The 16,648-nt window shown below is 41.9% G+C and overlaps 1 protein-coding gene across 1 annotated transcript in view; it reads right to left on the bottom strand.

Moving 5' to 3' along the window:
- The window catches only part of plxna1b (plexin A1b), a 422,572-nt gene that overhangs the window by 7,189 nt on the left and 398,735 nt on the right, over positions 1-16,648 (bottom strand). The window contains exons 22-28 of the mRNA XM_060919493.1: positions 14,985-15,241; positions 10,395-10,461; positions 3,812-3,958; positions 3,216-3,375; positions 2,991-3,094; positions 1,573-1,669; positions 949-1,139 (exon numbers count right to left, since the gene is read on the bottom strand). Coding sequence (XP_060775476.1) covers positions 949-1,139; positions 1,573-1,669; positions 2,991-3,094; positions 3,216-3,375; positions 3,812-3,958; positions 10,395-10,461; positions 14,985-15,241 — 1,023 coding nt within the window. The remainder of the gene's footprint in view (positions 1-948; positions 1,140-1,572; positions 1,670-2,990; positions 3,095-3,215; positions 3,376-3,811; positions 3,959-10,394; positions 10,462-14,984; positions 15,242-16,648) is intronic.

Genomic DNA, 16,648 nt, shown 5'->3' on the forward strand with positions numbered 1-16,648 from the left:
AAGTGCTTTACACTTGAGACAATTTTTTTTTTTTTTTAAAGTTACTCATTTCATGTTGGGTAGGAGTTCTCAGACTTTTTAAACTAATAAAAACAGGCACATTATTTAAATGTGGAAAATAATATTCTGGCTATTTATTGAAGCCTGAGAGGTTTTTTTTTTAAACATTTCTGAAACTTCCACCCATGGATCCTCCTTTTTTAACCATGCCTTTAGAGTCTAGTTGACATTATTGATAGGCATCATAATGGTGGGGCTGAGAATGGCAGCTTTTCACCACTGTAAGAAAATTCGAAAATCTCAAGCCCCCTGGCTGTCCCTGGGGTCTCTGACCCCCCCAAATATTTTTTGTTACTTTGCACTGTTGTGTTAACTCTGCTCATAACCCCCACCTCATGATTTCTTACCCACTCCCCTCTCAACACCCAACTCATTAACACCTGCTTGGAGTTTAAGAAGAGCAAACGACTAAACCATACAATGCAGATGAGAATCAGGAAACTGAAGTACACCAAGACCTCTGCTGAACCTTTAGTGGTCTGAAAAACATGAGCTAACTTGCCTGGAGCTCCATATGCAGTTAATGATTAAACAGCACCCCTGCGGGGCCCAAGAGGATTATGGGAAGTGTGGCTTCTAAGCAGTTAAAGCAGAGACATCTCAATAAGCGATCTCTATACTGACAGGAGATAGGAGTGCAGATGAGGAGAAAAGCCAGATTTCTTTTTCCCCAAAACAGCTCGATAAGCAAAGGTCACCGGTCTAATTAAGATACAGTGGTGCGTGTCAGACTGGACCTGCTGCTAAATGTTAATCAGGGACTAGGCCTTTCACACACAAAGGTCAACATGAACTGGCTATAGAGAGAAGCTACATAAAAGACATAGAATATCTAGGGTTAAGACAGGAACATTGGCCTGTGTGTGTGAGCTCTTGGGTCTTATCTACCTTGGTTGCGAGCAGGCGGGTCAGGTAGATCTCAGAGACCATCTTGCTGCCGCGGTCTCCCTCCCTCTGGTCAGAGTGGTCATGGTTCTTGACCAGATGCCAGAGTTTGGTTCCACTCTCCAGATCTGGAGTTATCATGGGGGTCCGTGAGCGCAGACTGTCAGGACTACTGGCCGTCCTCAACATACTCTCTGCGAGGAATTTAAAAAAAAAAATGGAGAAAGGAATTACTTACAAAGACAGGAGGTAATGAGAGGAGGAAAGAGTATAAATCAGTCAACCATTTTAAAGACTACAAAACAATGATGAGGGATAAAGAAGACATGACGGAATAGCTGCCATTACTGCTATAGGGATGGCTTAAAAAGAAATGAGACCGAGTTGTTCAGATGTGACGCAAAGCTTTTCAGTGATGGAGAGAATCTGTCGCATTTAAAGAGGCAACACTCCTTACTGTCACTCATGCAACATGCCATTCTTTCCCATTCACTCACTCGTACCCTCTCTCGCCGATTCACGAATTAATGTCTGTCATCAAAAGCTTGACGGTCTGTGCTACTCCAGCAGCCAATCAAATATTAAATCACACAGCTACAGGTTATTGAAACGAGAGAGAGCTCTAACCGTATCGGCTGAGGGACTTGGTGAACGTAGAGGAGTTGGAGATGTTATAAGCAGAGTTCTGCTTAGGGACCAGAGCCATCACTGAGCCATCCGTAACCTAGAGAGAGAGCAAGAGATTTTCAATAATTAAATAAATCTGCTCTCCTAGTAGCTGTTACACAATAAAACACACCAACACTTTATATGGCTGGTAAAGCAAAGGAGCATCTGTCAGTCAGCTACAATGATTTTCACTACTGATTTTGTTCCTGAACAAGACATACTGACAGGGAGTGAAATGACTGGAATGATGTACGACTTAAGATGTGCATATTTATTTTTATTCTATCCACATTCACTGGATGAGCAGTCGCGTGCTCCGACTGGCTACTCTGCTACTAGGATATCAGCTCATATACCGTGAGTAGCAAAAAACAAAAATGGCAGAGCGTGTTGCTGAACCAATCGAGGACGAAAAAACGCTACTTGAAAACAGAACCCCAACAAATACAAAAAAAAAGCAACAAAATATGGAATAAAAGTATTTGATAGTAATAGCGTATCTTTTACTTTTCAAGAATTATTATAGCATTTCACACAAATTGCTACTGTCATTTCGCCAGTTTGTTTACATTCTAAGCGGAAATGATTTCGTCTGACATTTTGTATAAAGTTTTTATGGATCAAATTTGCAAAAAATACAAATAAAAATGCTCCGTTTCTCAAAATCCAGTGAACGTGGATAGAATTAAACAGTTATTCCACTCAATCTCGTCGTACTTGATTTCGTGGAATAACTTAAATGCATCTATTAAGAGTCTTAAAGTGAAGGCTACATTCACATGCAAAGATTTTCACCAATGGAAAAGGATAAACTTCTGTTTGCTACCTCAGAGGACAGTTTTTGGCACCCAGCGTTTGTGGTGACTCAAATGCACTCTTGGAAAACGTAGGCAAATATTCCCACGTGATTTAAACAGCGTTTTAAAAGAACGACCCGGCTTTTTTAATTGTATAGAAATTAACTTCGGACTGTCCTCAAATCACTTCAAACTTACGTTTAATACATAAAGGCTTTTATTGTGAACGAGTCTGATTATTAACAAATTAGTAGGATACGTACATAGAAGTGCATTATTGTAATCACATTTTTATTTATAAACCTCATTTGCTGCATATTACTAACTGATTATCTGCTTCATGCAGGCCAGTGAAAAACTGAAACAGGGTGGATTTGTGCTGCTGGTTGAATAGTCCTGCTGCAGTGTAAAGGCTTGCTATCATTCCCTGTTGGGGTGTTGCTATGGTTACCTGGCAGCTTGTGAACCTGCTAGGTTGTTGGGATGTTGCCATGGTAACCTAGCGGTGCAGGAGCTGTCGGGCCATTGGTTGTGACTGCTTTACTACTGAGCGCATATGTGATTGTGATGTGTGGATACCTGGTAGTGAGCGAGTGTATTGAGACGCTTCCAGTCATTATCGATCTTGGTGGTGACGTCTTCGTCCTGGAGGATGATTCTAGCCATTCGGCCCTGACGCCATTCTAATACACAACGGGTAAAAGCGAGAGCTGTTCAGAATAGCTGCTGGCAGACATGAATTTACGGAGCACAGAGGACTCGCTGCCTTTAAATGGCTGTGGAAGGAGAGGAGATCTTTCTTACCCAGATCCATGTCTCCTGCCTTGGGTCTCTGAGAGTAAGGGCTACCCTTATACACTGCGTCCAGCAGCTTCTCCTTCACTTGAGTGATGGTGTCACAGTTCAGGCATTTGACCGTGACCTCAGATGCGTTCTCGTTCTCCGGGTTGACGCAGTGCAGTGTCTGTGCACAGACCAGACCGATTAAACTCGATGCTCTTATCATCACTGCTATTTTCATACACTATACCAGTTACACTGACAACACTGACTACCATTTAAAAAAAAAAATCCATTTTCATAATAAACAAACAGCACATTTCTAACATTACATAATATTCCTTTAAAAATGAAAGTACCAAAGCTGTGTTATAACATTATGAAAAGCAGCCCATGAGAAAGTAAATGCTAACAGAAATTGGTTTTAAGCTGCTTTTTAGGATTTAGTATCTGATGAATAGTAAGGCTTTGTAGCGCGAGTGCAGTAGCAACAGCACAGGCATAATCTGAAATCAAAGGGCAGAGTGGTGTGGTATTGACGCAGAGCAGCTTTAACATGCATCTCTAGCTGTGTGTGAAGAGCTACTGCTGCTCCACACTCTCGCTGTAAAGCTACTGACCAGGGTCTTATAGTCGATCTGCTGTCGGATCAGTTTGTCTTCACTCAGAGAGTAGCGTGCCTCTCCTGTGATGGCATCTATTGGTCCTTTCTCCATCTGCTGCTTCATTGCACAGTAGAGCATGAAGAGAGGTTCTCCTGCACACTCCTGTGTGTACACACACACAGTGCACAGAATGAATAAAGGAAAATTTTGCATTAGCAATGGCAGTACTGAAGAATCTATATCTCGTACATGTCTGCTTTTCTCCAGAACTGACTTAATGTGTCTATAGACAGTATATGGAATATTGATTATTTTAGCACAAATGGACGTACAGTGCGAACAGGCTTGTGTTCAAATCCACGAGGGAGGTGATAAACCAGAGACTGAAGTGGATGATGCTGATACAGTGCCTTGCAAAAGTATTCATACCCCTTGAACTTTTTCACGTTTTTCCACCTTACAACCACGAACTTAAAAGTTTTTTATTGAGATTTTATGTGATAGACCAACACAAAGTAGCACATAATTGTGAAGTGAAACGAAAATGATAAATGGTCTTCAAAATTTTAAACAAATAAAAATCTGAAAAATGTGGTGTGCATTAGTATTCAGCCCCCTGTACTCTGATACCTCTAAATACAATCCAGTGCAATCAATTGCCTTCAGAAGTCATCTAATTAGTTAATAGAGTCCTACTGTGTGTAATTTACTCTCAGCATAAATACACTTGTTCTGTGAAGGCCTCAGTGGTTTGTTAGAGAACACTGAAGAACAAACAGCATCATGAAGACCAAAGAACTCACCAGACAGGTCAGGGATAAAGTTCTGGAGAAGTTTAAAGCAGGGTTAGGTTATAAAAAAAATATCCCAAGCTCTGAACATCTCAAGAAGCACTGTTCAATCCATCATTCAAAAATGGAAAAAGTATGGCACAACTGCAAACCTACCAAGACATGGCCGTCCACCTAAACTGACAGAGCGAGCAAGGAGAGCACTGGTCGGAGAAGCAGCCAAGAGGCCCATGATCACTCTGGAGGAGCTGCAGAAATCCACAGCTCAGGTGGGAGAATCTGTGCACAGGACAACTATAAGTCGTACACTCCACAAATCTGGCCTTTTTGGAAGAGTGGCGAGAAGAAAGCCATTGTTGAAAGACAGGCATAAGAAGTCCCGTTTGCAGTTTGCCAGAAGCCATGTAGGGGACACAGCAAACATGTGGAAGAAGGTGCTTTTGTCAGATGAGACCAAAGTTGAACTTTTTGGCCTAAATGCAAAACGCTGTGTGTAGCGGAAAACTAACACTGCTCATCACCCTGCACACCCCATCCCCACTGTGAAACATGGTGGTGGCAGCATCATGCTGTGGGGATGCTTTTCTTCAGCAGGGACAGGGAAGCTGGTCAGAGTTGATGGGAAGATGGATGGAGCTAAATACAGGGCAATCCTGGAAGAAAACCTGCTGGAGGCTGCAAAAGACTTGAGACTGGGAAGGAGATTCACCTTCCAGCAAGACAATGACCCTAAACATACAGCCAGAGCTACAATGGAATGGTTTAGATCAAAGAATATTCATGTGTTAGAATGGCCCAGTCAAAGTCCAGACCTAAATCCCATTGAGCGTCTGTGGCAAGACTTGAAAATTGCTGTTCACAGACGCTCTCCATCCAATCTGGCTGAGCTTGAGCTATTTTGCAAAGAAGAATGGGCAAAAATTTCAGTGTCTAGATGTGCAAAGCTGGTAGAGACATACCACAAAAGACTTGCAGCTGTAATTGCAGCAAAAGGTGGCTCTACAAAGTATTGACGCAGGGGGCTGAATACTAATGCACACCACATTTTTTAGATTTTTATTTGTTTAAAATTTCGAAGACCATTTATCATTTTCGTTTCACTTCACAATTATGTGCTACTCTGTGTTGGTCTATCACATAAAATCTCAATAAAAAACTTCTAAGTTCGTGGTTGTAAGGTGGAAAAATGTGAAAAAGTTCAAGGGGTATGAATACTTTTTCAAGGCACTGTAAGCAAAGTGAGAACACTACTGTCTAGAGAATTATAAGATTACAATGCAAAATGAATCCCACCCCCCGAAAGTAGATTAGGTTACAAGAAGCCCTTATTTGGCACACAGACACTCAAGCACAGACTTAGGCCCTGTCCACACGGCAACGGATTCAGGTGACTCCGATACAATTGCTTATCGTTTAGGCCTGGCGTCCACACGGCACCGGCGTTTTGGGTGCCCAAAACGCAATCTTTTTGAGAACGGGTTCCAGAGTGGAAAGATCTGGCAACGTTGCCGTTGTGAAGTCGTCTGGATGAGTAGAACGGATTTGTTTACGATGACGTCACAACCACATGCCTGTGAGTGCTTCACGCCGGGTAGAACTGTAACGAATATCACCAGGAAAAAGCCTTACAGAGCACTAGTGAGAGTGAAACACGAGCTTGGATATTATTATTATTATTATTATTATTATGTTCAGTGTTAGTTCACAGTAGTAATGCAAGAAGCAGAATAGTGACAGTAATAGTGAAGCAAAAACATGCAATTGTACAAACACTGCAGCTCTACAGCAAAATATCCATTTATGAAATGGTCTGATTCTTAACACCAGTAGTGCCAATGATCTTCTCATTGCGATGCGAGTTGTCAACAAATCCTATAACTTGGTTCATGAAACGCGCTTACAAAATATTTTCACTGTGAATATTTATTGTGTAACGGTGCAATCCCGCCAGCAAAAATAGGGGAAAAAAGGAGCGATCTCACCTTCAGATGTTGATTTAAGTCCGACAATAAGTTCCTCAAAAAGGGCGTAGAGGAGCAAATTAATCCATCAACGTATCATTCAATTTATTCCGGACCATTAAAGACGCCGCCTTCCGCGTAGAATCATACGTCATCCTCGCCGCCATATTGGAGAGGTCAAAGCGGAGAATAAAGATTAGCTGCGTTTAACTGTACCAACAGGTTTACCGTCCAAATGAGATCATATGGGATTACCTTTCACAGGTGAGAAACAACAAATTAATCCATCGTGTATCATTCAATTTATTCCGGACCATTGAAGACGCTGCCTTCCGCGTAGAATCATACGTCATCCTCGCCGCCATTTTGGATAGGTCAAAGCGGAGAATAAAGATTAGCTGCGTTTAACTGTACCAACAGGTTTTCTGTCCAAACGATATCACATGGGATTACCTTTCACAGGTGAGACTGGAAAAATACTTTTCATTGTATTTGGTCATTATAATGTAATTTTACAAACAGATTTTCCTGACTTTGTGGCTAATATGAAGTCTCGTGCATAATAGTTTATGCGCATGCGTCGTTACTTCTTCTATTGTTCTGGTGTCTCCAAAGGGACCGTCTTACAGCGCCCCTAGAGGTGTGGCATGTGTATTGCATCGTTTTCAGCAAGCGTTGCGTTGCCATATGGACCTGATATTTTACTGATTGTTGCCCATTTGGACGCGATATATTTTTAAATAACATCTCGTTGCCGTTGTCGTGTGGATGTAGCCTTAAGCACACAGTGAAATTTAACCCATCTGAAGCAGTGAACACACACACACACACACACACACACACACACACACACACACACACACCCAAAGGAGTGGGCTATAGCACCCGGGGAGCAGTTGGGGGTTTGGTGCCCTTGCTTGAGGGCACTTCAGGTTATGACTGCCCCATGTTAACCTCACCGCATGTCTTTGGATGGTGGGGGAAACCGGAGCACCCGGAGGAAACCCATATAAAAAATATAAATAAACCCATATAAATGTAGAGGTTGTATTTCACTGGAATTGCAATGAATCTTCAAGTGCGATTTTGTCCCTTTTCATTGCTGAATAAGATTTTAAAATCCTTAAGTTATTCCACGAAATCCAAGTCGTACATGAGCTGATAGCCGACAAGATGCGTAGCACCGAGTTGGCTATAAGCCACGTACGAGGAGATTGAGTGGAATAACTGTTTTACTCTATCCACAGTCACTGGATTTTGAGAAACAGAGCATTTTTATTTTTTGCAAATTCGATAAATAAAAACTTGATACAAAATGTCCGACAAAATCAATTCCACTTAACAAACCGGCAAAATGACAGTAGAAATTTGTGAAAAATGCGATCATAATAATTCTTGAAAAATAAAAGATACGTTCTTACCATCAAATCCATAATTCCACATTTTGTTGCGCTTTTTTTTTGTATTTTTTGGGGTTTTGTTTTCGAGTAGAGTTTTTATTTCGTCCCCGGTTGATTCAGCAACACGCGCTGGCATTTTGTTTTTCTCTACTTATGGTGTATGAGCTGATAGCCTAGTAGTAGAGTAGCCAATCAGAGTGCACGACTGCTCATATCCAGCGAATGTGGATAGAATAGTTCCATTTAGAAATGAAAAAGTTTTCAGATCTTTTTTTTTTAAAAGATATTTTTGGGCTTTTTTCACCTTTTTATTGGATAGGACAGTGTAGAGACAGGAAATGGGCGGGAGAGAGAGACGGGGAGGGATCGGGAAATGACCTCGGGCCGGAATCGAACCCGGGTCCCCGGATTTATGGTATGGCGCCTTATCCACCTGAGCCACGACGCCCCAAAGTTTTCAGATCTATACATAGCAGAAAATGTAGAAGTTTTGCCACGCCAACACATACTGTGTATAATTATAATGAGGAGTTAAATATTTTAAAATCCCATTTTTGCAGTGCAGAGGGAGTTTAGATATAGGTCTAAATGGCTCTGGAATTGTACCAAGGGCCATTAGCACCTCTCAGTTTTCTCTAAACTGTTTTCCAACCATCTGAACGCAAGGTGTATTAAACTCCAATTAGTTCCCAGCATACACACTCATTCTAAGCGTACAGTGTAGAAATGGTTTCTGCTGCTTCAGTATTTCTGCTCTTGTTTCATAGCCCGCTGGAGAGGATGAGAGGATCACTGATGGGCATTGTTCTGTAGTCCAGTCCCTCTGTTATGGATTAATGATGTCTGCTGCTCATCTATACACCGAGGATGCTTGTTTCTCTGTCCCAAACTGCAGGGTGAGTGGCTACTGGTGGGCTCGGTGTCCAAGTTCAGCATAAACTCACAGGACACAATTTATCAAAAGGAGTCCTTCAGGATGCATGAGTAATTCCTGTAGTCAGGGAAAACAAAAACAGGGCGAAAGCAGTGCAAGCTGCCGCTGCTCCCCTGAGCATTCCCCATTCTGCACGGACGGAGCCCAGAGCGAGTCTCAATGAGCTGCGGAGTCTGTGTGAAGGAGGCGGGTGCCGATTGATGGAGGGGTTAATAGAAGGCTAATGACTGTGGAGGAAAGTGCTGGAGAAGCACTTCAGAGCATGAAATGTGTCAAACCGGCAATGAGACGAGAGCTGAAACCGCCTCGCTCCCTCACTTTTCTCAATCATTCCTTCCTACGCACTGCCTCCTCTCATCTTTCACAAGTTCTACCTTTCTTTCCTGCTCTCCCTTGTTAACTGTCTTTATCTGTGTCCTTTCACGTCCTCTCTGTTCAGGTCTATTGTTTGCCCTCCTCTACACAAAGGTTTCCTCTGCTACTCACTGAGCATCTCTCATCATAAAAGGAGAGAACCGCACTTGACAGGGTGCATATTGGCAGTCAAATTATCCACAATTAATTAGCAACAATTCAATTAATTAAAGCTAATAACATCTCGCGCATCACATAATGCTTTGCAGGGATTTCTGGACATCAACTTACACTTGCTAATAAACAACTACTACGTGAACAGAAACACCACAGAAGTGCACGTGGCCCCTTGGTGGCATCCGTACCCTCCGAGTTTCTCACTCGTCTCCCCCGCTTCCCTCCATATGTCTCCGCTTCATTGGGCTCGTTAGCATCGAGGCTAATTAAACAGACAGCTGTTGATGAGCAGCAACAGACAGGAGACAGACACAAACACACTGACAGCTACAGTCTGGATTTGGGCTTCTCACTTTCATATCAGCAAAGTGCGTGTTGCTTTAATGTGAGCCATGAATTTAATCTCTCTTTCGCAGCTACATGATTGAAACACTTAGTCAAACTCGTGTCATAATGTGAACTAGCATATCAAAGTGGAAAAAAGGCTTGCCAAAAAAACAAAACAGGCTCGATCAAGTGCATCTCAAGGATCAGTAACTATCCATTCACACTTCAGAATCTCTTCACAGATTTCTTTCGATTCCTATATCCATCTGTCTCATAACGGACTTTTACAAACTGAAGATATTTGGAAATCAGACGCGGAAAAAAAAAAAAAAACAGGCTATATATAGCGTCCTGGCTGCATGGGCATGTGCGCGGCTCATGGTTGAGAGACTGAGAAAGTCTTGCTGCCAGGGACATATGGCAGATTCTGTGCTGTCACTGAACTCAATCTCCCATAAGCCTTTGCAAGACACCCAAGGTCAGTAAAGGATACACAAACACACGGAACCTCAAGCTGTTATGTTCGCGTACACCCACAAAATACACACTACACTGTGTACTCGCACAAATATACATGCATGTACAGAATCAAAACAACACATACACACAAAGACGCTTAATAACACGGCGACACACAAGAACACACTCACTCACCTTCAGGAACTTGTACAGGAGAAACGTGAACCAGTTCGTCAGCATTTTCTCAGCTACAGACTCCGTCCTAAAGGGGGGAGGGGGGGGAGAAAAGAAATTAATGTCAGATAAACATTACTTCAAGCTTCAAGAAACTATGTAATGGCTTGCCTCGGGACTACTAAACGCTGCGTATGATCTCCTGAGAATTGGAGGCCGTTTAATTCCACTCCGACAGCAGAGAGCTAAAGACCAACACCGCCACCTGCGCTAACAAACGCAATACACTTGAGCGTAACACGGCCTGCTAACCAACACGCACCTGAACGAATGAGCAATATTACTCAGCCGATTGTTCATTTTCTTCCTTCTCTCTAAAGTAAACCACCGATCCTCATTAAGAAAACGCACCGGTTAGAGTAATTCGCTAACTTTTCTAGTTGAGCAGAAACCTGCTGCATAATAACAACCCTCGCACAAGTCCCTCGGAATGACGCTAATTAACAGACGAAGTAATTAGCGGACTTTATTAGCACTAATCTGTTAACGAAGGGGGAGAGGAGAAGTAGAAGGAGAGAGTGGGGTAAACTGTTTTCTCCTTCCTTTCTTTTTAATTATTCACTCGCTCACCCACAGACAGATGAAAAACACAGAGAAATGAGGCAGCGCTAAGTTTAAATGAGGGAGAGAAACAGTGAATTGGTGGAAAGGAAACGGAGAGAACATAAACGGAGGCTCGAGGACTGTGCCTTGTTTGTGTGCGCCTGAACTTCAGGCACTGCTTTTTCTTGTAATTCTGCTGGAGGAAGGCACACCGAGAGTGAGCACAGACAGGAGTACCTAAACAAAACATGCTCTTACACAAGCCCCAGTGGACAGTGCACACAGATCATGTTTTGGAGCAGCTTCAGGAAACTATTTAGGTACAGCGCAAAGCTTTTTTTTCCCCCCCTCCTCGTTCTCCCTCTTTTTTTTTTAAATAAATGTTTCAGGCAGCATACAGTGTTTTGCACAGGTATTCACCCCTTGTAGGGTTACAACCTGGAAGTGGACTTGATTGAGATTATGAGTCACAAAATGAGCAAGACTGACGGAACGGAATACATCACAATCCTGTAAGAAAACCTGTTCCAGTCTGCAAAGGACTTGCACGAAGGTTTACCTTCCAACAGCACAATGACCCTAAGCATACTGCCAAATCACCAAATCTACATTGGAGTGGTTCAAGACCAAAGACCTGAATGTGTTCGAATTCCTCAAACCCACTCCGAGTCTGGAGGAAGACATGAAGATTACTGCTCACCAATGATCTCCATTCAGGCTGACAAAACTGCCTGAGCAATTTTACTCAAGAAATACAGGCAAAAATATCACATCAGCAGTGCACAGCTGATCGACATGTATCCCTGCAGCCAAAGGTGAATACCGGCCTGGGGGGTGATTACTTTTGCAAACAACCAATGTGTGATTTTTTTTTTTTTAATAGTTTGTATATTCAAAATGTTAAAAACTGTGTAAATCAAAATGTGGGAAAGTTCAAGGAAGCTGTGTGTGTGTGTGTGTGTGTGTGAGAGAGAGAGAAGGTGTGAATACTTATGCTAGGCATAACAGGTAAAAATTCAAATTCAATCCAAATTGCTTGAAACGGCTCTCACTGAATTCAGAATTGAATGCAGATCATCATACTTTTTATAGAATTAAAATTTCTATCCGTTCTTGAGATGTCACAAATCAAAGATTTTAAAAAGGCTTAATTTTTAGAAAACTGCTGTAATATTCTGTATATGAGGATCACATGGTCCAAAATGGGCCTCATTAACCAATGAGATCAAATGTTTTTTCTTAACATCTTTTCTATTTTCCAAGATATTTACATGGAAATTGGCAGGCACATAGATGGGTGTATGCTGAATACAAAGTTTGAAAAATTAGTAAAAACAAATTTTGCAAATTAGTATTTAATTCGTATTAATTATGCCAATTATGTAAAAACGCTAAATCGGTACACTCTCTTCTTCAAAGTTTCACCAAATGTCTTTATTTGTGCAACATAAAGCTGCTCTTGACTCTCATTTATACATCACAAAGAAGGAGAAATCAATATTAATTATAAAATATGCATAAATAAGCATTGAATGTCATTCACATCTACCATTTTCTATCAAAATTTAAAAAAAGTAATAAAAGATTATTTCTAATACCCTGTTTGTGCTCTGTAGGCCTTTGTATTTCTCTGTAGGACCTAGTAATGTTTATATGAAAGAATATAAATTATTACTTCGATTAATATTCACAGCTTTCAAGGCAAACCTCAAAAAAAAAAAAAAAAACCCTGTGTGAGCCACATCCAATAAACAATACCAGTTAACCGAATTGAAATCGACACTCACGTTTCTGATTTCCGGTTTTTAAAACTCTCATTCTGACCACTAAGATCTCAATATTTTTCATGAAAACAACTACAGTTATATTCTAAAAGTTATTTACTTACATGAATCGCTTTGATTTGAAAAAAAAAAATAAGTAGGTAAAGCTATGAAAACTCACTTCAAAGTCTCCTGTGAATCAGAACATCAAAACAAGCTGATGGAAAATTTTGCTGAATACTTCAGCAGAAACAGTGAGAGCGAGAGAACATCCCTATACTCGTCAATATCTGATTGATACTGACGAGTAATCCAGTCGGAAACCGACCTGACCGCTTTCCTGTGACTCAAAAAGCGTCGGCAGTTTCCTATGGAATCAATTTTGTGCCAAAATGTTCATACAATACTTTTGAAATATCAAACAAAAATGAAAAATCAAAAAAAAAAAAAAGTCAATTTTTTTAGACTGGCAAACAAATTCGTGTAATCGTGCAAAATATCAGTCTATTACTCTTCAGAAACCTTTTATTTTTGTTCTGCGTCTTTCTCAGTTTTGTTTGACGTAATTTATTTTGGTTGCGATTCCAGCTTTCTCGTTTGCGCTCCCTGACTTTTTGCTTGCAGTTTTGGCGCAAACTTCACATGTGGGCGGGCTGTCCAGGAATGCATTCCCATTGGCTAACTTGTGTTTGACTGACAGCTACGCTCAGCAATTTCCCCGGAGGCTGTTGCGGCCATTCCCTACTCGGATTCTGGCGGACTGTTTGACGAGTGACCGATCCATTGACGGTAAACAAGGATCGAGTGGACTTCAGTGGCGACTATGATATTGAATTAATTCAACAAAGTGTAAGTACGGGGCAAATGTGTCGTGTTGCAGTAGTGCACATTATGCAGGCGTGTTTAACGTTCACAAGGCAGCTATTATATTGGGTAGTGGAGCTGAGTCTAACATTTGACTTGCCACGAAACACCTGCATAATGTGCACTACTGCAACACATACAACACATTTGTCCCACACTTACACTTTGTTGAATTAATTCAATATCATGGTCGCCACTGAACTCCACTCGATCCTTGTTTACCGTCAATGGATTGGTCACTCGTCAAACAGTCCGCCAGAATCCGAGTAGGAAATGGCCGCAACAGCCTCCGGGGGAATGGCTGAGCGTAGCTGTCAGTCAAACACAAATTACCCAATGGGAATGCATTCCTGGACAGCCCACCCACACGTGAAGTTTGTGCCAAAACTGCAAGCAAAAAGTCAGGGAGCGCAAACGAGAAAGCTGGAATCGCAACCAAAATAAATTACGTCAAACAAAACCGAGAAAGACGCGGAACAAAAATAAAAGGTTTCTGAAGAGTAATAGACTGATATTTTGCACGATTACGCGAATAATTTGTTTGCCAGTCTAAAAAAAATTGACCTTTTTTTTGTATTTTGTCGTTTTTGTTTGATATTTCAAAAGTACTGTATGAACATTTTGGCACAAAATTGATTCCATAGTTTCCTGACGTCCCGCGAGCAGTGTGTACTCTGTTGTACCAACTTCAACCTGCCGTTACTCCCAAAGTACTGAACAGATCTTAACGAGATGCATTTATTTGGAAAGCAGAGATGAGCTTTTTAATGATCGTATTCACGAAAGAAAATATTCAAGAGTTAAGCAATGACAGAGTTGGAAACTTAAATGAGCGTCTGCATGCGTAATTTTCACAGCACGGCCAGCGAGTGTCCGATATGCCTACTGATGCGCAGAACAGTCATCATTTTAATTTAAATACACATCCAAAACCAGTTATCGCCACACCCACATAATCCAGTTCTGTTCCTTGTCCACATCTCTGAACAGTAATGACCATTTTTGTGTTTAGAAATGATGTGTATCCATCCCCTATGATCACTTTTATACGCTGCATTTCCTCCTCTGTTCCTCCGTATCTGTTCATCTCCTGCTATGCCTAAAATAACTCTCATTCCTTGCTCTTCCTCTTCATTCTCCAAGCCTGTCCCTCCGAGTGCGTTTCTCTCTCTCTCTCTCTCTCTCTCTCTCGGGGGCCTGTGTGCTCAGGTGTGTAATATTCTCAGACAGAAGTGAAGACAGAGACAGTGAGAGGGAAGGATTCTGGCGTAAACAGTAACAGAAGCAAAGTGAGGGCAACAAAAGACCTGCCATGTCCTCAATCATCAACATATTAAAGCATATACCAAGCAGCTAACTAAAACCATGCATCCAAAGGTACCTGCGGAGAAGCAGTTTGGGGTGGTTCTTGCTCTCCAGGTTTTTGTCGATGAGGTCAGAGAGCAGCTGCTTGAGGACTCCTGTAGCGTACTCCATCTCCCCCTGCAGCGCGCTCATGATGAGCGAAGCCACGTTGCCTCTGTCGCGCATCGAGAACGAACGCTGGGCCTCCAGTGTGCGGATAAACGTCAGCAGGAAGTGCTTCTTGTTCAGGAGCTGCCCGAACAGCGTCAGGGCCTTCTCCACGTTCGCCGGCACCTGATGGAGGAGGACAGGTGGTGATGCATCATTTCAATGTTAAAAGCTCTATTGAGGACACTTTACGAATCAATTTGTTTTGGACTGTTCAAGGTGCCATCTGCACAGCCATTTTCAGCTTTCTCATAGCTGACTCACTCACGCTGCATCGCAAGACACGTCTTTGATTCGGTCTCGACGGAGCCCAGACTAGTCATTATACTTTAGAGCTGTTTTTGATCTCCAATTCACACTGAGCTTGTTTTATTGATACAGATTGACTCAGTCTGGCTAATAAGCCAGAACATTTGACTTCTGCAGCGAGCTTCATGGACGAAACGGGCCGGGAAACACTTTTAACTTGTCAGCATAACAAAGAGACCTTGTCTGAACGGGGTCATTATGAAATCGAATCTCGCCTGACTGATGCATCACAGGCCTTGTTGCTAATTGGCCAGTTTTTAAGCAGGCTAGCAATCATAGCAACAACATACTTGTACCATGTCCTCGATGAAACAATTAATGACCAAAAGAATGCAGCAGAACACGATTAATATTTTGCTCATATCCATGCGGATTTATTTTTATTATACTTCACGTAATAGGTGTAGCCCAATCAGTGTCGGGACTCGATGATGAGCTCACATTTGTAGAATTCAGAGAAAAAGAGCCCCGATGCCACCTAGTTTTTGCACTGACGCTAAATATCGTGCTGATTATATTCAATTTGGGTGTGGGGAGAGAAAAAAACAAAACAAAACCCCACCCAACACACCAGGCTTTAAGAGTTTAGCCTGGTACACTCCCCATTCTGCTTTGCAGACAACATCTTCGAGCTACATATACACAGGGGAAATGAGACTGCACTCAGAGCAGCTGCCCCATTCTAACAGCTCTTAAACAGCGGAATAAAGCGCCACCATCTTTCAGAGAGCATTTATTTAGAAATGTGTGTGTCGGTCTCTGGAGAGGGCAGGATTGCAACTTAGTAGCAGCATAATAAGAAATTGATCCATACAGCACAAGAGCTGATTCCACCAGAGATATGAACAGAAAGCCTATGCAACACACCTACTCTTCCAATTATGCATCATGAGATGTGTGGTGTGTGTGTGTGAGAGAGAGAGAGAGAGAGAGATGGCAGTGTGGAGCGGTACATCAAGAGCATTGTTTACATGCAGCCTAATCACAATCATCTTAATAGCTGCATTGGAAGAAAAAACCCTCATGTACACAATGAAATCAGAATAAAGGAGTCATTGAGGAGAACCAGAATGAACTTTTATAGATACTCCACTTAATAATCCACTGGCTGGAAAATTAATAAAACTTAAAAGTGCTAGTCTTACCAAAATGAGATCATAAAATCCCGGGTTTTCTGTGTGTGATACGCTCAAATAGGTTGTAAAGTTCACCGATAAGTTCAAA

Source organism: Neoarius graeffei, chromosome 4 (assembly GCF_027579695.1).
Source record: "Neoarius graeffei isolate fNeoGra1 chromosome 4, fNeoGra1.pri, whole genome shotgun sequence".
NCBI lineage: Eukaryota > Metazoa > Chordata > Actinopteri > Siluriformes > Ariidae > Neoarius > Neoarius graeffei.